We start from the raw sequence: 22,217 nt of genomic DNA on the forward strand, positions 1-22,217 counted from the left end.
AATACTAATAATTAAAGCTAAGACAATATTATTATTTCTTTACAACACGCTCTACTAATAATAGAAGAAAGACAATGAGTAATAAAATTTTACGATGAAATTCTATTTTTAACCATTAATAGTTATTGTATGCGCCGCTCAAAGTATATGGTAACTTCAAAGTACTAGCAGTTTTTTTAAATTTAAAAATATTATTTAAATATTAAATTATATTATCACCCTCACCCTCAGTCAAACATACAATTAACAAAAATAATTGAGGCTAAAGAATCAAAATACCCCTGGCTATAATTACTTACATTTTTTTAGATTCAATGACGCTTGTTTAATTTGAATGTTTATAAAAATAAAATGAAAATATCGACACACTTGCTTCTGCTATGTTGATTCTTTTATCCTCGCGGATATTTTTATTATTTTACTATAATTAAAATTATTAAATAAATAAAAATACTACCAACTAGATCTACAATGATTAATAAATCGTGTGAAAATATAAAAAACACCCATATATCAAAGGCAAGTATTTTTTTTTAGGAAGGTCATACACGTCACTTGACTATTATAGTTAATAGAAGAATGTCCATGTTGCTACCTATCTTTTCAGTTGTTTTTTTCTTTATCAATTTCATTATTATTATCATCATTGTTATTACTGTTACTATTAATGTCGTTGTTTGTTGTTATTATTATTATTATTATTACTACGACGACCACCATTATTATTTTATTATTTAACTATATTTGTATTTTTTTGTCTTGATATTGACACACACTACCTGAATCCTATATGTGAATAACTACACCGGATATTATTTTCAGGACCATTCCTATTATATTTCAATTACCTATCTAATATATTCCTATTATAATTAAATATTAATTATATTTTATTAATAGACTACATCTAATACATTTAGATTTATATAATATTTTTATATATTTGATTTTTTATTCCATTTTATTTGAATATAATTTAAATTTATACTCATTTGGAATTTATTAAAAAATACAATTTAGAATTTCTTATAATTTATTATTCTAAATTAGAATTTAGAATTATTCACTAGTACTATTACTACTACTACTGAGACAATAAAAAACATAAACTTGATCTAAAGGATAAAATTATAAATTATAAAACCTTTGACAAAAAATAAGAAAACAAAAGAAAAATAACCTAATTGAAATTAGTATTAATATTATTGAAAAAAAACAAAAAAAAAACTAATATGAGGGATAAAATTAAAAACCATAAAAACATTGACAAAAAAACAAAGGAAACAAATAAGGAATCAAGAGTAGAAGGACCAAATTGAAAAACTTTCATTTACAAATTAGAATTGAAGGATTAAATTGAAAATAAATAAAATTTTAACAAAATAAAAAAGGACAAAAATCAAAAATCAAAATAAAAAGGACTAAATCCGAAACACCAACAAAAATAAGGACCAAAATTGATTTTCTAGGGTATGAGAGAGAAATGAAGGGGGGAAAGGAAGAGTTATTGGTGACAAACCAGCCATTTTTAGATGACGCCCACCACCAATAAAGGAAGAGGAAATAGAGAAGAAACAAATGAGACGACGGAAGCTCATTTTACATCACTGGGAGACGCCGTATGCGTCGCCCAAAATACAAGGTGTCTCGAGCAACTTTTTTGCATTTAAAAATAACAAATTAAATGGTACATTACATTACGACCCTCAACTAAACCAACAATTATAGGAAAAAAAAAGAAGAGAAAAAGATGTTAATACCCTTGTTTAAATAGCTTACATTTTTTATCCTTAAGGTCATATACATAATCTTATTGTATTCTAAAAAAGAAAAAGACAACAACACTCATAGCCTAAAATTTTAGTTTTTTTATATCATAGGGGTATTTTGATTCTTTTATTGTTCATAAATATATTGAATAGATAAAAATACCCTCAAACACATTCATAGCGACTAATGCATCATATGAAAAGATAAAAATACCCTTGGTTCAAAAGTGAGTAATTTTTATTTAGAATGACAAAAAAGTCACCACATTATAGTGGTGAATAGAAAAATATGAGGGAGGCTACAATTTGTTTTCCTTTTGTTTTAGTTGTTTTGTAATTCATGCATTACATGTTTTTTAAATCGTATTTTCATGTAAAAATACTTGATAATTGTCCAACTACGGCTACGCTACAGGCCCATTTAAATTTTTGTTAAACATAAAAAAATATTCAAGTGTCATTAACATATTTTATAGAAAAAGTAAATAAATTATATGGAGGTTGACCCGAATAGACATACTAGTTGACTTTGCAGATTTAAAAACAACTTGAACGACCGGTAAAAAAGTAGCATAACTAGAAAAAATCAAGACGATATTATTTTTTCAATATTAAGAAGACAACATGTTGGATCTACTTGGATTTAATCGGATCCACCCTAATCAACTCGGGTTAACCTGCCAAATCTTCAATTCAGGTCATGAGACTCTGATAACCCTATAGAAAAAAAATAAAAAAAAATCATTAAGGTCAATTATCAATCAATTCAAAACTGAAGGATGGAATTCAAAACAAAATCTAGTTGAGAAAATAAGTCGAGCCAACTCGGGTTAAAACTAAGAAAACTTAGTCATAAGACCGGGATAATCACACATAAAAAAATTAAAACAAATTATGAAGTTTAATCCGCAATAAACTTAGTGTTGAATGATGAAATTAAAAAAACAAAAGTCAATTAAAAAAAAGGACATGAAAAAACCATCATAGTCAACTCAAGTTAATCAACCAAACTTGTGACCTAGATCATAAGACTAAGATACCTTTATAGAAATTAAACCAACATAAATTATAAAGTCTAATTTCCAATCAACCTAATATTGAAGGATAAAATTACAATAAAATAAAAAAGAACACCGAGGCAATCGAGTTAACCTGCAACTTAGGTTATGAAACCGTGATAACTCCATAGAAAGTAAATTATAAAAAAAAAATGAAGCACAATCCCCCATTCAACCCAATATTCAAGGATTAAAAAAACAAAAAAAAATATCCCGAGTGAGCTCGGGTTAACTTGTCAAACTAGAATTATGAGACTAGGATAACTCTATAGAAAGAAAATAAATAAAAATCATGAAGTCAATTTCCTAGTGAACCTAATGTTGAAGGAGAAAATTGAAAAAATAATAATTAAAAAGGGAAAAAAAAAGGACCAACTTAGCTAGCCCGCAAAACTTCTTATATAGGTCATGAGACCATGATAACCCCGTAGAAAGCAAATAAAAAAAATATATGAAGTCAAATTCTCAATCAATCCAATGTTGATGGATGAAATTAATAAAAAAAATCAATTAAAAAAGAACAAAAAATTGAGTCGAGTCGACCCGTGTTAACCTAGCAAACATGTGTCATAAGACTGAGATAATTCCATAAAAACTAAATGAAAACAAATTATGTATTTCAATATTCATTAAACCCAATATTGAATGATGAATTTATATAAAAAAAAACATCAAAGACCAAATTGTAAAATGCCAAAGTACTTCATTGTCCATTATTATAGTGAAATGCTTAAACCTTTCAGTATACCTTGAGAATCAAACTATAAAAAGCCAAAACATTTAATTGTTCGTCACCATAGTGAAATGCCCATGTTTTTTAGTATATGTTAATGATAATTATTAAATAGGTGAGGTGTGAATTTAGTCCTTCCATTTCAAATGAAATTGTAACTTAATACTTTTATTTTTATAATCAACATGCAATTCCTTGACTTTTTTTATTGTATGATGCTTTCAGCTTACTAACTAATATCCAAAATGCCTTTAAATCCCTATTTTGTCTATTTGTCTTATCACCAATATAGTTTTATAGTGTTGTCTTCTTTAATAATACGGATAATAGTATCAAATACAAAAATCATTTTAAATAAAGATATTTTTTCAAACAAAAACAATTATATACGCAGCCTGTTACGACATGTTTTTGCAGTTAAGAAAACTCCAATGGAAACTAAAAAGTTTATGCATACATATAATAAAATAAATTGAGAACTATTGGTGTTAATAGAAAAATACAAATCACAACGATAACAAAAAATAAAGCATGAAAAGTTTAAAGATAGGTATGAATCAAGATATTTACGAGACATTTATCCAGTTGTATTCGCTAAATTTATTAATTAAAATATTTTTTTATTCAATAAAACGATAATAGAAATAGACACACACATTAAATTGGCTAAATAAAATAAAAGGAGTGAAATATTATGAAAGGATGCACATGTTAGAAATATCATTTGAAAATAAATATTTTTTTTCAAAAAATAAAGTTCATCTATATAGGAGATTAAAAAAAATTATAGATGAATCGAAAAAACCTCTTAAAAAATTAAATGTATACAAAATAACAAAAAATAATTATCATTTAAAAGAGACTCAATAAACAAAATAAAAGAGAGAATAGATATTAATATATATATATATATATATATTAATTTTAAAAAAAAATTAGAAAAAAAAAAGCCAGGTGTTGTTGGCCTTGGCAAGCCAAACCACTCAACTTGGCCCTTTTTTTGTTCCATCCCGGGAGGACAACATGTTGTCAGCCTTGATTTTTTCAAACAAAAAAAAATCAAATAATGTATCATCCAATTTTCTCATAATCATGCTACTATTATAGTCGCAAAATCGGGGCAGAAGTTTTTTTTTACTCAAAACACCTATAAAACACATTAGAAACCGTGATAAACCTATCTATAGCCTAAAAAAATGAAAAAACCATCACAAAACCTAAAATCAACCTAATACAAAAAATCTTCTCAATCTCATAAGTATTTCAAGGTAAAAAAATCACCTAGTATGAACTCTCCTCGTCAAATGAAATCATTTAACACAAAGATCAATTGTTTTGATGGTTGAAATCGGTGTCAACAATATTTTTTTCTCTTTACGCTGGAATCTGGTGGCCACTCCCTCTCCTTTCTCAAACCAGGGACTGAAAAATAATAAAAATAAACTTTTGTACCAAAATTGAATTAAGAAAATATTGAGGTACCAAATATTTATTGTTTTTAAAGTATGGGGACTAAATCAAACTTTTTAAGTGAGCTTTGAAACCATCACTCATTATGATGTTTTTTCTGCTTTAGTCCCCTATCTTTCAATTTCATCCTTAGCCAAGAAATTTGATTCAATTTCCTTTGAATTTGACGCAAAAAGGATGCAATTGCACAAAAAAAAAGTTTAAGAGAGAAATTGAAAAAAAAAACAATAAGTCCACGATAAAATATGAGAGGATGAACAATAGGTTTATGCTATAGGGAAACACCCAGGAGTTTTAGTTTTTTACTTAATAATCAATTATAAACTTTAATTTTATTATACCTTTTGGTTTATATATTTATTAAGTTTTTTTTCAACATTTATCTGTTTATGCTTGCATAATCTTCAATAAACTAAAAATTATATTATATAAGTCCGATGAATCAACATGTTTTAGTTTTACCTTGATCATCATTTAAAGGAACTAGAGGTGGGGTGATAACCCAACACCCTTGAGCTTAGTAGAGCACTGAGCTCAAGCATATATGAATTTGATGATCTACCAGACACAACATTATTGGGCTCAGCCGTGTTGAGCCTAAACGTATATTGGTCTGGTGAGTGGCCACGCTCATCACCCTTAGGCTCAACTAAGTGCTAACCCTAAGCCTATATGGTCCTAGCGAGCTGCTACACCCATCACACTCAGGTTTAGCCAAGTGCCAAGCCCAAATATAAATGGCTTTGACAATCTTATTAGGCTTCATATTGGACTATGAGATTCTAATGATTCAGAGATATTTCTCCTCTGACGAGTCAATGATATTTCCCTATGATAAATCAGAGATAATTTTTTTAAAATGAGTTAGAGATGTTTTTCATCTTTGACACATAAGATATGTTTTAATGATATCAGAAAAAAGATGATTTTTGAGTCACCCCTTCACCCAAAGGTAAGATGATAAGTTATAAAGACTCATTGGTTCCTTAAAAGAAAAAGGCACTCAATCCCCACAAAGAACAACATATTTACTTGAGAGTCTTTACTTGAGAGTCTTTAAAAAAAATATCAATGCTTTTTCTCTCAAGCAAAATATCTATTTAAGCACCGGAGAGTCTTCAAATACATAAAAGAAGATATTTTGTAGATACCGGCTATCGACCACCTTGGTTTACTAAATACTAACTACCACGGCTATGACAAATAAATCAGATTGCTAGAATCAATACATCAATCGATTATCTAAGATATAAATCTAGCCACTGATCTACTTGGATCTTCATCAAAGTCGATATTAATAAGTTGTTTTTAAGTAAAAGTTGTCGTGGTTTCATTGATTTTTTGAGTTTAAATTTCCAGATGAGTATTTATGAGAACCTATTTCAATGAATTATTAAGTTGATATGAAATATATTTGAAAAAAACATATAATTTCAAATAAGTTTAAACTGGTTTTAAAATGTTTTTTATCCTAAAAAACGTAAAAAGTTTTAAAAATCCTTAGTTTGATTTGTTTTTTTGGATAATAATGAACTTGATTTTATGGGATCAGAATATATTTTTAATTTGCCAATAAAAAGTAATGTCCTGTTTGATGAGTGTGATCAATCTAATTACATTCCATCATTTAAAAAATAATAATTAGTTTTTACTATTAACTACGTGGACAGATAAAGAAAAGAAAGAGAAATATGAATTAATAACAATTTAAATTCAATTTTTAAACCACGAAAGACTGAAAATGATTGTGTTGAGATAATTAGTGAAATTTTAGTTTGTTTGTTCCTGAATAAGTGGTATTTTCATTGAGATTTTGTCTTGTCTTGTGGTTCTAATGGGATTTTTTTTTTATTTTTTTTACTATTTTCTCTTTGAGAAGATAGATGGTCGTATGAGGGGAATTGTTAACTACTTGAATTTGTTCAAGTAAATTCTGTTTGTTTCGCAGATATTCAAAGATGTCCGGCACAGCAGCGATGCCGTGGCTGGTCCCACCGGCAAACAGGAGCCCGGGATCACGTTTCCTTCGTTGCAAACAAGTCAATGGTTCAGGACCACAATTCCCTTATTAGTGTACAGAATAGTTAGGAGTACTGCATTCCATTTCCATAAATGTTATGGTGTTACCACGAAATTTCAAAAAAATTCAAACAGTTCAATAACAAGATTTATAAGTTAGATTATTAGTTAAATCTTTTTATTCTAACAAATTGATCTATTATTTTAATTAGAATAATTGGAAATTTATATGATGTTAATTTTAATACCCGTAAAATTAATCGAGATAAATATAAATTAACTGTAACATTTGAATTAATAATAATAATAATAATTTCTACATTCAGGAAGTCACGCTGGCTGGGCATCCCGTGTTGCATAAGTAAAATTATACTCTAACCTCTTAAAAGGATTTAAAAAAATCTACTGATATCACGTGATAATATGCAATCACATCATGATCCATCTCAAAAAGTAATCACAACAGATACAATAAAAATTATAAACACAGACAATGATCACATGATTTTGTAATACTTTAATACTTATACAACATATTTCAATAAATTAAAATATCATTGACATATCAACTGTTACGCAAATAATTGTGTTCCACATGAAAATCAATAGATCGATGTAATAATATAACTGTCCACAAGAATAAATACATGATCATCCTAGAATTGAAGACATGTTTTTTTTATTGATGATAAATTAACAAAATAAGATTTAAACTTATATTTATTTTTCATCGAAATGAATATATACTTACAGTGAAAATATTATTTTAATATATTTTAAAATAAAAAGTATACTCCCAAACAGACTTCATCGTGAATTATTATGATAAAAAAGTTAAAAAAAAGTTCACATGGCATATGCATATGTAACGGTAGGTGAAATGCACGGAGAAAAAAAAGGCAGCAGAAGTCATAGAATCCGACCAAATGCATCGTACCTTAAATACAGCTGCTTCCAACACGCTACTGTGTCCGGACGATAGCTCCACCACTCCCACATATGTTTCACTGTGCTGCAAACACTACTCTTGCACACGTATTAATTATTGCAGTGCCCTACGAAGTACAAATAACACACACAAGTTGATCAGAATCATTCACCCGACCCCGCCAGCACAGATGCACGGTACTGTTCACGCGCAATAGCCAAGAGGAGACAAGGATGAACCAGTTGTAAGCAACTCTAGGAAAGGACATCCAATCCAAGGTTGTTTTGGTCCTTTCAACTCACCAGGCTGCCTCAGATGGACCTCCATTATTGCAGATTGAGAAGGTCTGTGAGGGCAAAATCAGATGGAGAAGAACCAGGCTTGGCTTTGGGAGTGTTTTCTGGTGGTGGGCACGTGAATGTGGTGTGTGAAAAGTAGAGAATAAGGGCGGCATTTACGTGACTCCGAGGACAAAGGACGACGCGGTTTCCAGTTACCTGCCACTTTTTTGACCAAATGCCACCCATTTAGGCATCATAGACTGTCTATCAATCTCTTATTTACCAGGAAGACTTTTGATCTTCCTGGTCTAACCCTTGCCAAAATTCTCATCTGTTCTCCTTTTCCCATCAGCTGTAGCACGGCTACCTCCACTTGTAATAAGTGGTGGTTATTGCAGTTCAGAGATTGGTTTAGGAAGTTGGAATTCCTTGAGATTTTTATTTTTGATAGGGTATGATAGTGATATTCCAGAAATTGACTCCTAGGTGGCTATTGAATTAAAGACTCCAGGGTTTAAAAATTGGAGGATGAATTTTGGGGTACAGCTGATTTTGAGATATAAATGGTGTCCGAATAATTATTGTGCTAATAAAATTATAATATTTTGCAGGTAGTCGTAGATAATTAACAATCTCCCATTATCAGTAAACAAAAAAGAAAATTAAATAATTAGTCTCACTGTCCTAGGGAGAGAAAGTCAAAACATCGCATAAATCAACCTCCGGAAAAAAAAAAAAAAAAGGGGCATGCCTGCTGGACTTTCCACTTTAATTTGTACTAGATTGGAGACTCCGCGTGACAGAATAGTTTTTTTAACCCGAAAAAAAGAGAGATAATTATGTTTTTTTTTAATATGAAAAAATTAATAATTAAATTACATCTTAATTAACTTGATAATAAGATAAAAAAATTAAGACTACAATAAAAAAAATGAATTTTTTTGTCCAGGATAAACAGAGTTAACACTCAAAATCTATGACCTGAACATAAGATATGTTCAAATTACGTGTGTATCATGCGTCTTAAATCATGAGGTCGGGATAACCCAATAAAAAAGAAATTGATGATAAATAAAAATAAAATTTAAAAAATTAAGAGATAAATATAGATCAAGATATTTTAAAGTACAACACGGGTCATTTATTTTGATGTGTTTAATAAATTTATTTATTAAAATTAATTTATAATAAAAATCGACAGTTACATAAAATTTATTGGATAAAAGAAAAGAAAAAAAATACAATGTAAGGTCGAACACAATAAAAATATCATAAAAAAACATTTTTAGTTTTTGAAAATAAATGTAATCTATATAAAATATATATAAAAATTACAAATAAATTATATTAACTTCATCAAAAATTAAAGACATCTAGTATAATTAAAAAAACAATTACCATTTAAAAAAAATGCTAGATAATCCAAGAAAATGACATTGAAGGGGTATTAATTAAAAAACATTTTAAAAAGACATAAAAAGGTATTAATTGAAAAACAAATATCAAGAAATGAAAAGCTCAGACACGTAGGACTTAAAGCCCAAGCTTGCGTGTGCCTGGGCTTGTTATTGTCGTTCACCCCTATCTTTTGAAAAACAATATTAGACAGGTGACATGTAGTTTGTTGGTCCAAATTCCGGCCATCACTGTGGTGGTGAAAAAATTGGGTCTAAGAGTTTTTTACCCAAAAGATTCATTTTCAACATATTTCAATCACAAAACACCATACAAAATATTTCTAGAACACCAAAAAATCAACCTATCAACTTAACAAACCGAAAAGGTCCAAACCATAAAATCAAACAAAAAAAATATTATATTATTAACTTGGATATGGTTTTCTAAGATATATTGAGGCTTAAAACAACCATCATAAGATTCTCATTACTCAGTGGAACTCGTTGACATTCATTTTAACTTGTTTCGTGGTTGGAATCATAGCCAATGAATAAACTCTCTCTCTTCACCGGAATATAGCAACTCATCTCTCTCCTTATATGAAAATAGAACTGAAAAATGACGACAACGAAGTATTGTACTATAATGTAATTTTCTAAATTTAAAGGGACTAGTCTCCTAATAGCAAAAGAAAAGAAAAAGATGGGGGCTAAAATGTACTTTTCAAACAACTTGCAAAGTCGTCACTAATGTTACCCATGATTTTCACTTCAGTCCTTTGTCTTGTAATTCAATCCTCTATCTTATAAAAACATGCAATTAAGTGCTAATTTCAGCTAAAAAACACTTCAATCATGTAAAATAAAAGTTTAAAAACAATTATTTTTTAAAAAAAATTACTCCAATCTAAAATGATCCATGAAATGATGAACATTGTTTTGTGCCACAGTAAAAGTACTAACCTTTTAGTTTCTTTTAATTATCTAGATTAAAAAAAGAATAAGAGTGAAACATGTAACATGCATATGACTGGTTAACATGACTGGTTAACATGAATTGACAAAATATATAGTAGACAGGCTAATGGATTTATTTTTATTTCTTGCTTTGCTGTACAAAAAAATCTTACACACTTTATATCTAATAAAATATAAATGATTTTCATATAAAAAAAGTTGTGTTCTGTTAATATTTCAAGATAAAAATAATAGATAAAAAAATAAAAAAATATTCAGCTGAAAAGATATAAACACAGATATGAAATAAATCTATTGTTTCAAGATAAAAGATACTAGATTGTTGGTTTGCTTTACAATGTAAGTTGGATAAAAAAAGTCTTAAAGTAAAAAAAATTTCAAGCATTGCTAAACATGTGGGAGATTTAAATCAATCTGTCAATCAACATATTAATTTAAGAAATCATGATAACATCATGTAAAATAAATTAAAATAAATTAAGAATTTATATATATATATATAAATAATGTTAAATGATAAAATAAAAAATAAAATAAAAAAACCTAAAACATTGACCTGAGTCAACTTGCTAAACCTACGACTCATGTCATGGGACTAGGATAACCCAATAGAAAGAGAATTGAAACAAGTGATAAAGCTCAATTCCTAGTCAACCCAGTGTTGAAAGCAGATTGAATATAAATAATGAAAATTAATTCTCTATCAACTTAATGTTAAAAGATGAAATTGAAAAAAAAATCAATTAGAAAAATAAAAATAAAAGTTAATCGAATTAACCTATAAAACCCGCGTTCCAGGTCATAAGCCTACAATAACCCCATTAAAAATAAATTGAAAAACAAAAATGAAAACTCAATCTCAAATAAATATAATATTGAATGATAAAATTAAAATTAAAAAATATATATTAAAAAAATGAATAAAAAACTATTCGCAGAGAGGGGTAGAATAACTTCCCTTCTCCTAGTAGTTTTTTTTTGTTAATAGAAAAAAAAATTCTCAAAACACTATTTTAGTGAATAGTATCTTGGGAGGATGGGCATAAAAATTCTCATTCTCTTTTTAGTTTTTTGTTAATAAATATATAATAAATTATGTTTGGTTAAAAAATAAAGATAGAAATATAAAATAAATCTATTTTTAAAATATTTCTTTAATAAATTTATATTATTAAAAACAAGAAGTGCATGACTTTTTTTTTTTGAATTTCAGGGCATTAAACAAATGGTATCTAAGTAACCGTTTATTCACTTGAGAAAATCTTACCAATAGCAGTGACATGGGTGAGGCAAGGAAGTGCATAAACCTTGGCATTGCTGTAATTTTTATGGTTGTGATTTAAAAATATAGTTTAAAAAAATTATAAATTTTATTTTATTTGTAACCAAAATTTCAAATTTTTTTCCAATAAAACGTATATAAGATAATAAAATACACCAATTAACTAAATATTTTTAAAATCACAATTAAAGCAAAACGCAATTTAACTATATTTTACCCACACTAGAGTAAAGGTGGGCTGTCATTAGCGAATTCCAGGACGAGAGAGAGAGAGAGAGAGAGAGAGAGAGAGAGTTTAAGAAGATTACTGTGAGAAGAAAAGGGTCATTTTCCAGTGGCACGAAAAGGAAATCCAGCATCTACCACATCGATACACAACATATGCCCTTAAATATAATAATAATAATAATAATAATAATAATAATCAGAGTTCCATGCTAGATGTGTTAGGATTGCAAGATTAATTTCTTAAAATATTTTTTATTTAAAAATATATTAAATTATTAATTTTTTTTTTATTTTTTAAAAATTATTTTTATCATCAAAACAATTTAAAAATATAAAAAAATTATTTTAAATAAAAAAATTTAAAATTTTATAAAAGATAATTTAAAACACAATCCCAAACACAAAATTCATTTTCAAATTAATTAGAAACATAAACAATTAATGAATACGTTTACTAAGCAAGCATTAAGCAGCAAATAGTTCAAGTACTCTGTCAAACTTTAAATGCCATTAATTTGAAATCTTCTAAGAAAAATCGACTATATATTTATTTATTTGGAATTGTTATTTATTTCTGAATTTACATAAATAAGTTTCCAATAATGGTTATTATTCAGGTGAAAAATAATAATAAAAAAAGGTAAGTTAAAGAAGAAGGAAGAGTCTTGGATGCTTCTAAGCAAGTCCGTGGACGGCCTAAACTATAACCCAAAAAATGCTCGTATTTACAGCTAGTGCTACAACACCCCCAAAAAACTAAAGTTTGTTATACAACTTCAGGAAAAAGTCAAGAGGAGAGAAAGATCAAAAAGCAATTCAATTCGCCATACAGACATCAATCCATCCACCATCTTCCTCTGATTCGCCGACTGATCACTCACACCAGATGTGTTCCCGCTGATTTGCCGCCAAACAACGTTGTAGCACGTTTTTTTTTTATTCTTTTTTCAGATCTGAGGTCGATGAGAGGCTTCTGTCGGAAGTGTTGAAGTTTGATCATTACAGGCAGAGAGAGATGCGGTCCTTCCCCTGCTTCACCATTATTTGAAGAAGAACAGGGTAAGGTATGTGAGTAGCAGATTAGATTTTGATTCTTTCATTTCATTCTATTTTGCTGCTTTAACTAATTAATTTAATTATATGTCTGACTGAGTGACCCTCTCTGTTTTCGTTTAAACTCAAAATTAACTATTTTTATCTCTTCTATTTATAACAATTTCACTATTTTTATCGCACCCCTATTTCTTACAATTTCATTTTTTTTTAATTATTTGATATAGGAAATACTTATACATAAATCACACAACTGATGACTTTGCTTTTTTTTTTTTATTTAATTTTAATTTTCTGTCTGGAGAGAGAGAAAGAAGTTTTTGCTTTATTTTCATTTTGTGGTGATCTTTATTTGCTAGCAGTAGTCTGTGTTTTTTTTTTTTTAATATTTTCTGTGTAATTCTAATTCTGACTGTGGGTTTTGGGTTTTGTTTATTAAATTAGGTGTTATTATCTGTGAGGGTGAGGAATTTCCGAAGACATGGAAAAGGTGGGTGCGCAAGTAGCTGCTCCCATGTTCATTCACCAAGCACTTTCTAGTAGATATTGTGATTTGGCTTCCATGGCAAAAAAACGTGATCTTTCCTACCAGATGCCCAATTTTCAGCTCCAACAACATCACTTTCTTGAGACTTCTTTAGAAAAAAACTGGAATTCTAAGGCTTGGGATTGGGATAGCGTCGGTTTTGTTGCTAGACCTTCTGATGCTGCTGAAACTTCACGTCTGGGAACTGCATCTAGAGAGACTAAGAAGAAAGATGAGAGTGATTATAAGACCAAATCCAACTCTGCTAATGAAGATGATGGTCTTGGCTTGAATCTAGGTGGGAGTTTGACTTCTGTTGAGGAGCCTGTATCAAGACCCAACAAGAGGGTCAGGTCTGGATCCCCTGCCAATGGTAGTTATCCAATGTGTCAGGTCGATAATTGCAAGGAAAATCTAACTACTGCTAAGGACTATCATCGCCGTCATAAGGTGTGCGAAGTTCATAGTAAAGCCACGAAAGCCCTGGTGGGAAAGCAAATGCAGAGATTTTGTCAGCAGTGCAGCAGGTTGTCTTTACTTTGTTGTGCGTATTTCATGCTTGACTGTTCACTGTTCAACTAACTTGAGTGGCACAAGCCCTTCACTTAGTTTTTTTCTTAATTTGATTTATAAATGCACTCAATTTTGCTTGATAGGGTACATGCTAATGTTTTAATCTCTAATGCCCGTTGATAAATAATTTTTTCCACTGTGAGTTTATATGAAACCTCCTTCTCCGCCATATGCAGGTTTCATCCTCTTACTGAGTTTGATGAGGGAAAGAGAAGTTGTAGGCGTAGGCTTGCTGGGCACAACCGACGAAGGAGGAAAACCCAGCCTGAGGATGTTACATCACGGCTACTAGTCCCTGGAAACCAGGATATAAACAGTAATGGAAACTTGGATATTGTAAACTTATTGACTGCTTTGGCTCGCTCTCAAGGTAAAACAATCTTCCAATGATTGACTTTTATGTTCCACCCATTGAGCTGTGCTGAAATGAAATCTTTGCCTTGAAAATTGTAGGGAGGGCCGACGATAAAAGTACCACCTGCACAACAGTACCCGATAAAGACCAACTTATTCAGATTCTTAGCAAAATAAATTCACTGCCTTTGCCGATGGATCTTGCTGCAAAGTTGTCAAATATTGCAAGTTTAAATGGGAAAAATCCCGACCAACCTTCATCAGCGCATCAAAACAGATTGCATGGAACTGCATCTTCTTCATCAACCGTGGACTTACTTGCTGTACTTTCAGCCACTTTGGCAGCATCTGCTCCAGATGCTCTTGCAATTTTATCTCAAAGAAGCAGTCAGAGCAGTGACAGTGACAAGTCTAAGTTGACGGGCCCCAATCAAGTGACTGGTTCCGATTTGCAGAAGAGATCTAATATTGAGTTTCCTTCTGTGGGTGGTGAGAGAGTTAGTTACTGCTACGAGTCTCCTGTTGAAGATTCAGATTGCCAGATTCAAGAATCTCGTCCTAACTTTCCGTTACAGCTGTTTAGCTCGTCGCCTGAGAATGATAGCCCTCCAAAACTAGCATCTTCTAGGAAATATTTCTCTTCTGACAGCAGTAATCCCATTGAAGATAGGTCTCCATCATCTTCTCCTCCTGTAGCGCAGAAGTTGTTCCCATTGCAGAGTACTGCAGAAACTATGAAGTCTGAGAAGATGTCAATCAGTAGAGAGGTGAATGCAAATGTTGAAGGTAGCAGGAGCCATGCCTGTGTTTTGCCGCTCGAGCTCTTTAGAGGTTCAAACAGAGAACCTGACCACGGTTCATTTCAAAATTTCCCTTATCAAGGAGGATATACGTCTTCTTCTGGGTCTGATCATTCACCTTCTAGTCAGAATTCTGATTCTCAGGTAGCCTGGCATTAGACCGCAGTCAGGATTACTTTTTCTGTTTCAGTCTACTCTCTCTTCATGCTCCCATTTGCTAATCTTGTTAAATTAGTTGCTACATGGTTCATCTGCAGGATCGCACTGGGCGACTAATTTTTAAACTATTTGACAAGGATCCCAGTCATTTCCCTGGGACATTGCGCACACAGGTGAGCTTAGGGTATATTTTGATTTTGTGTGTATTCATGTGTGTCAAGTAAATTTGCATGAAGACACAGTAATGGCAGCTCCTTATGGAATTCTAATAATTATTATACCCTTTTTCTTTCAGACCTACAATTGCTTATTGACAGTTCTATTGGGATAGAATCTAATACATTGTTGTATCATTTTCTTCCAGATATACAATTGGCTTTCTAACAGTCCATCAGAAATGGAGAGCTACATAAGGCCTGGCTGTGTGGTTCTATCAGTATATCTGTCAATGTCATCTGCTGCCTGGGAACAAGTGAGTGAACTGGCCTAATGAACCTCAGGAATTATAAATCTGACCTTATGCTGACCACTTGCAGGGTATATTTGTTTTTTGCAGCTTGAAAGAAACCTGCTTCAGCAAGTCAATTCTCTGGTTCAAGATTCAGATTCTGATTTATGGAGGAGTGGAAGGTTTTTGTTAAATACAGGCGGGCAGCTAGCATCACATAAAGATGGTGCGTGGATGAGTGCTGGGTTCTCCATGCCCCCTCTTTTTTGGACTGTTTGCCAATTGCATTTGTCTAGTTCTAACCTTGCCCTTTCTCATGGGACAGTCCATGTGGCCAAAAAGTGAAATGGCCACATTATAATCTTTCTATGGATTTTGTGGAAATATCTGGCTCTAGTTTTTATGTGAATTATGAAATAATTTTGTAATAATTTAATTGTTTTCTCTAGTTGTTCACACATCGATTAATTTAATTGTTTTTTCTGTTTGTCCACACATCGATATTCAGGAAAGATTCGTTTGTGCAAATCATGGAGGACATGGAGTTCCCCAGAGTTGATATCAGTCTCCCCAGTGGCAGTTGTTGGTGGGCAAGAAACCTCTCTTCAGTTGAAGGGAAGAAATCTGACCAGTCCGGGCACCAAGTAAGAAATTATTCACTCCCTTAAAGTGCTTTTTGATCGACCCTGTCTTACTTTTTCAAGTAATTTTCATATATAATTTCGTGTAGGATTCATTGCATGCACATGGGAGGATACACATTGAAGGAAATTACGGACTCCACTTCTCCAGGGTCCATATACGATGAGATAAACATGGGTGGTTTCAAAATTCATGGTCCATCTCCTAGTATTTTAGGTCGATGTTTCATTGAGGTAAGACTCTGCACCTACTCATATGCCCTTGAAGTCTAGAATTGCACAAATGGTTTGTATGAGAATGATATCGTGTGACATTTGCCTATGCTATAAACAGGTAGAAAATGGTTTCAAGGTCAACAGTTTTCCTGTAATAATAGCTGATGCTTCCATCTGTAAAGAATTGAGACTCCTTGAATCAGAGTTTGATGAAAAGGCTAAAGTAGGTGATATTGTGTCAGAAGAACAGGCTCATGATTTGGGGCGACCTAGATCAAGGGAAGAAGTTTTGCATTTCTTAAATGAACTTGGATGGCTATTCCAAAGGAAGAGGGAGTCTTCAATTCTTGAGGTTCCAGATTTTTCACTTAGCCGCTTCAGGTTTTTGCTCATTTTCTCAGTTGAAAGAGACTATTGTGTGTTGGTCAAAACAATTCTGGACATGCTGGTAGAAAGAAATATGTGTAGGGATGAGCTATCTAAGGAGTCATTGGAGATGCTGTCTGAGGTTCAGCTCTTGAACCGGTCAGTGAAAAGGAGCTGCAGGAAAATGGTGGACTTGCTTATTCATTATTCTATTGTCAGCCATGATAATTCCTCCAGAACGTATATTTTCCCACCAAATGTTAGGGGGCCTGGTGGTATTACACCTTTACATTTGGTTGCTTGTGCATCAGGCTCAGATGGTTTAGTTGATGCCCTGACAAATGACCCACATGAGGTAATGTTTTTTTCTGTTTTTCTTTTCTTCCTTGTTTCTGCACCTTTTTATATCTGGGCTTCAGGGACCTACAAATGCCCTCTCCCATTTGTAAATCTTTAATTTTCTGGGCATTTATCCTAATTGGATTGTGTGTTGTAGCTTTCCATGCTACAATGTTTTTATTTGTCATAGATTTCAATTTTGCATTTAGTAAATGCTTACCTTTTCAAGATTGCAATTATATGGGAACCAAACTGTGTCTATATTTTTTACTTTATGGGCTTGTTTGGGTGCAGGGGAAGGTTGGGATCATGGTTAGCAGTTAGGATAGAAATGGTTATTATGCTGGGTTCCTCTTGTATGTGTGCGAGTGCATGTTAAAATACATTTTCTGCTTTTTAATGAATTTCCCCTTCTGCAGATTGGGCTGTCCTGTTGGAATTCTCTTCTGGATGCAAATGGCCAGTCTCCATATGCCTATGCTCTCATGACAAAAAACCACTCTTATAACTTATTGGTGGCTCGTAAACTTGCTGACAAAATAAATGCCCAGGTTTCTGTGACAATTGGAAATGAGATAGAACAACCAGCGTTGGAGCAAGAACATGGGGCAGTTTCACAGTTTCAGCAAGGGCGTAAATCCTGTGCTAAGTGTGCAATTGTAGCGGCTAAGTTCCACAAGAGGGTTCCAGGTTCACAGGGCTTGCTTCAGCGTCCCTATGTTCATTCAATGCTAGCTATTGCTGCTGTCTGTGTTTGTGTCTGCCTGTTCTTCCGAGGTGCCCCAAACATTGGCTTGGTTGCTCCCTTCAAATGGGAGAATTTGGATTTCGGAACCATTTAGACAATTTATGGTTGTGAGGATTTATGGAAAGCAAGTAAAGGAAATAACAAGGGACAGTGAAATGCACAAAATTCAGATAATTGTTTCTAATTATGCAGTTATTTCAGTTGAGGAATTCTGGTAGACGGTAAGACTCCTTGATAAGGATATATAAGCGGTTCGACAAGAAGATGCATTGTTCTCCAGAGAGATGAGGAAACAAGCTGCTGCTTGGTTACTTGATTCAGATACTTATATGTTACTCTTGTTACCATTTGCAAAAGCTGTAAGGTTATCACAAGTTGTGTGCCCTTTTCTTTGCCAGTTTGTCATTGACCAATACGCGAAGTTTTGTGATGGTGGAAAATTTTTGGTCCTTAAGATCTTCAAGAGTACACACTTGCTTAGTCGAGATGGAAGATAGCGCAGAAGGCCAAGACTAACTCAGGGAGGGGTAGGGAGAAAAAAAAGATAGTAGCAATTATACCGTCAATGAATATTTAATTCAGTTAATTTAAGTGGTGGTTTCTTCTTCTTCCTTGGAACTTTTTTCTTAATATATATAATATTGAAAGAGCTTACTAAGATTGAGTTTTTTGACTGACTGTGTATCTGAACTGTTTACTGTAAAGTTGATCTCTAGGATCAATCATTGAACTAGAATATTGTATGATTGCGTAGCCAAATATTTGTTGAATCATATTTTTCTTAAGCAGGCATTTTTTCTGCTTTTACCCTTGCATTGGTGCCGGTGGAGGAAAGGGTGTTATCTATTGTTACCTAAGAATTCTCTGTATTTTATTTTTTATATATACTTCTTTAGGAACAAGCAAACAAATGTGCAAACGATTGCGCACATCTATGGGTAGAATGCCAATGCCAAGTCTAAATGACATCGATCTAGCTTGTTTCTAGATCTAGGGCATGGCCATGATCCGGTCTGGTCTGGTCATGTTTTGAGCTTAATTAGACATATGGTTAGCAAGCTGCTGGACAATATTATTAGGCTTGTGTAGAAATGCTAAACCTACTGTTATTAGGCCTGCAATCGTACCAAGTCCAATTATTAGGTCTTCCAATGTCCTTTAAGCTTAGGTAGCATGTTCGAGTCCAAGTATTGAGCCCACTTCAAGCATCCCTTGAGCCTAGGCGTAGAGCCTAGGCCTGGGTGCAGGGTGTGCACCAAGCACCATATGGGCTTTGGCGCTACATCTTAGCCCTAGCCTATATTCAGTATTCCCGTGAGCTTAGGCAATACACTTAAGCCCAAGTGGCATATGCCTAGCACATCTTAGGCTGAATGTGTATCCTAAACCCAATCACTTGTATTTTTTATGGAAATATTTGTTCATCATTAATATTGATATTAGAGATATTTATCTCTTATTAATATATATAAGAAATATTTATTTCTCATCAATATTATCAAAATAAAATAATTCTACAGTCTTTTAACTCAAGCAACAAGACGAGTTTCATCAATTATAAATGTTTCTTAGATTATCCGGGTAAAAGATTCACAATTTCTATTCTCAACAAGAATATCTTTTTAATTTCAAAATGTTTATTGTATAAAAACTAATAACAAATATTTTTATTCTTAAAAATAAATGTTTATTTTCTTATTTATTGTAACAATTTACTTAAAAATCAATGATAAATCCTTTCACAGTCACAGCAAGTTACAAGTTTCATAAACAATAAAAATTAAACTATCTTGCTAGAACATGCCATAATCGTTAAATTTTGAAACATAACCAATAAGCAAAATAGCTAACGTCGCGGTCTTGAATTTGGGGGATGCGGCAAGCTAAGAAAGGAGGTTATATCCATCCAATATGCTTATTTGACATGTCAGGCAGCAGGATTCTTCCCCATCAGGACACTGGCCCTGATGAGATTGGAAGGCTATCACCAATGATTGCCAATAGCCAAGAAAAAAATGTCTTCCGAATCTTCCTCGGAGTTTCTGCCGGAAAAACCGAAAAGCTTAATTCTTTGTTATCACTAAGCACAAAATACTCGTCATAGTAATATCTATATAGCATAATTAAGCATGATGATTATTTGAAATGACTTAGGGTGAGCGCTGCAACTTTTATTTTTGATATGTTTGCCTAGCTATTCATTACCCACACGTGCTGTACTTGGTGCTTCTCTAGTATCGTCGCTGTGTTGGCAAAAAAAAAAAAAAAAACAGGATGGGCTAAAAATATGTATTTAAAATCATGGTTTTAAGAACTTGATACGCTTGAAACCTTGATTTTTATATAGCTGAAATTTGATGGTTTTGAAATCGCAATCCCAAACAGTTGGGGAAGCTTTCATCAGCTGATAAATAGTTTTTCTACAGCAACGACACTAGCTAATTCCAATATACAAATACATTTTGGCAAACATACATGCATGAGATAATTATACAACAGCTACATATATATCCATGGTCAATTAGCTTTCACCATCACCTAGCCAGTTTGCAACAATGCGGCGGCTACAAACAAATGAAATATTAATCAATACATATATACTTATATGCAAATATATCTTAATTCAAACCTCCATTTTACCGCATATCAGCCTAGATAGCTAGCTGTAGCAGCAGCTTAATGGATTAATCGCTATTATTATTCACTGCAGGGCGCCTTCCTCTGGTGATAGTTTGAATGAACATTTCTCCTACACCTTCTCCGAGCCCTTCAATGATGCCTCCAATGAATTCGGAAAAGACCTGAGATGCAAGTCGAGCTGCAGTTCCTAGCATGCTGGGCTTTTCAGGGCCCTTTATACCATTGGCTTCAAGACCATTAACCATGTTTTTAGCGCACACAGCGTGCAGATGGTATTCACAGACCGTGCATCGGTACACTCGGCCTGATCTCTTCCTTTTGCACTCACCACAGACAAAACCAGAAGCAGAGTCTCCGTTTGGTGAATTCGTTACGTTGGCTGGTAAGAGCTTTAAGGGGTGTGGATGTACCGTAATGTTAATTTGGTCGGATAGCATAGCGCAGCAAGGGTGCATCTGATAGCTGCAAGCATTGCATCTGAAAGTGTATCCTTTTGTGGGCTTCCAGCAAACATCACACTTGGATTTTAAAATCCCACCTTTAACTATATAACAATAAAACAGATTTTGAGTTAGATATCAATTAGGATCATAATTAAGCAGTGTACTCTCTGTTTTTTTTCCTTTTTGGATGAGGGGCAGAAATGATTTCCCAGTTAAGGATCAGAAATTAATGGTAGCTGGCTAAATATGTAAGTAATCGAACTGACCTGGTTTAGAATGAAGGGAAAGTTGGTGTTGCCTGTGGAAAGGATGCTCCTTAAGAAGTGGAGGAGCTAGGGCACAGAACACGTGTAACTGAAACTCGCATTGCTGGCAAGTAAACCTAAAGCCTGAGCCATACTCCTTGCAACCTGAGCAGGTAAAGAGGTCAGACACTTCAACCTGAGATAGAGGGTGTTGGGGGTGACTAGTATGGCGAAGTGTTTCTTCTCCCAATATAATTTGAGGAGAGGCGGGGTATTCGATTTTCTGAGGAGGAGGAGGAGGACGAGGAGGACGAGGAGGATTTGGCTTTGGGTGTTCCATTGGATTATAATTATCAGGGGGCTTATTCAGGAGAAAGGAACTGGTCTTCTTTATTGATGGTTTGTTGCTAGATGATCTCATTGAACGAGGATGCCTCTAGCTAGCTTTCTAGCACTAGATTGTAGGAGTACCGGTGCTACTTGCAAAGGGGGATGTGGAGAATATTTATGCTGAAAAAGTCGA

The 22,217-nt window shown here is 32.6% G+C and overlaps 2 protein-coding genes and 1 long non-coding RNA gene across 5 annotated transcripts; 1 reads left to right on the forward strand and 2 right to left on the reverse strand.

Moving 5' to 3' along the window:
• Positions 1 to 2,189: 2,189 nt before the first annotated feature.
• Positions 2,190 to 8,814, reverse strand: LOC112327565 (uncharacterized). Its single transcript, XR_002981874.2, has 2 exons — positions 7,987 to 8,814; positions 2,190 to 2,486 (listed from the first exon to the last, which is right to left on the reverse strand). It is a non-coding gene; the product is annotated as an uncharacterized LOC112327565 (long non-coding RNA).
• Positions 8,815 to 12,848: 4,034 nt separating this feature from the next.
• Positions 12,849 to 19,024, forward strand: LOC7485670 (squamosa promoter-binding-like protein 14). Of its 3 annotated transcripts, none has more exons than XM_052452817.1 (11): positions 12,849 to 13,211; positions 13,641 to 14,249; positions 14,472 to 14,665; positions 14,749 to 15,593; positions 15,707 to 15,781; positions 15,973 to 16,080; positions 16,165 to 16,282; positions 16,565 to 16,700; positions 16,787 to 16,931; positions 17,032 to 17,634; positions 18,038 to 19,024. In XM_052452817.1, the coding sequence occupies exons 2-11, from the start codon at positions 13,678 to 13,680 to the stop codon at positions 18,458 to 18,460; spliced, it is 3,219 nt and encodes a 1,072-aa protein (XP_052308777.1). In that variant the 5' UTR covers positions 12,849 to 13,211; positions 13,641 to 13,677; the 3' UTR covers positions 18,461 to 19,024. The 3 variants fall into 3 exon arrangements, with proteins under 3 accessions (XP_052308777.1, XP_024456224.1, XP_024456225.1); XM_024600456.2 differs by having other exon boundaries at positions 12,849 to 13,207; XM_024600457.2 differs by having other exon boundaries at positions 12,849 to 13,202.
• A 1,784-nt stretch (positions 19,025 to 20,808) lies between these two features.
• On the reverse strand, positions 20,809 to 22,217 carry LOC7485673 (uncharacterized). Its single transcript, XM_002307793.4, has 2 exons — positions 21,716 to 22,217; positions 20,809 to 21,550 (listed from the first exon to the last, which is right to left on the reverse strand). Exons 1-2 carry the CDS (start codon positions 22,113 to 22,115, stop codon positions 21,051 to 21,053), a joined length of 900 nt encoding a protein of 299 aa, XP_002307829.3. The 5' UTR covers positions 22,116 to 22,217; the 3' UTR covers positions 20,809 to 21,050.

This window comes from Populus trichocarpa, chromosome 5 (assembly GCF_000002775.5).
Source record: "Populus trichocarpa isolate Nisqually-1 chromosome 5, P.trichocarpa_v4.1, whole genome shotgun sequence".
In the NCBI taxonomy this organism is placed as follows: domain Eukaryota; kingdom Viridiplantae; phylum Streptophyta; class Magnoliopsida; order Malpighiales; family Salicaceae; genus Populus; species Populus trichocarpa.

Coding starts and splice junctions, on each gene's coding strand:
- LOC7485670 (XM_052452817.1), top strand. CDS start 13,678: ATGGAAAAGGTGGGTGCGCAAGTAGCTGCTCCCATGTTCATTCACCAA. Junction 15,594..15,706: donor GTCAGAATTCTGATTCTCAG/GTAGCCTGGCAT, acceptor GTTCATCTGCAG/GATCGCACTGGGCGACTAAT. Junction 17,635..18,037: donor TGACAAATGACCCACATGAG/GTAATGTTTTTT, acceptor CCCCTTCTGCAG/ATTGGGCTGTCCTGTTGGAA.
- LOC7485673 (XM_002307793.4), bottom strand. CDS start 22,115: ATGAGATCATCTAGCAACAAACCATCAATAAAGAAGACCAGTTCCTTT. Junction 21,551..21,715: donor TTCCCTTCATTCTAAACCAG/GTCAGTTCGATT, acceptor ATTGTTATATAG/TTAAAGGTGGGATTTTAAAA.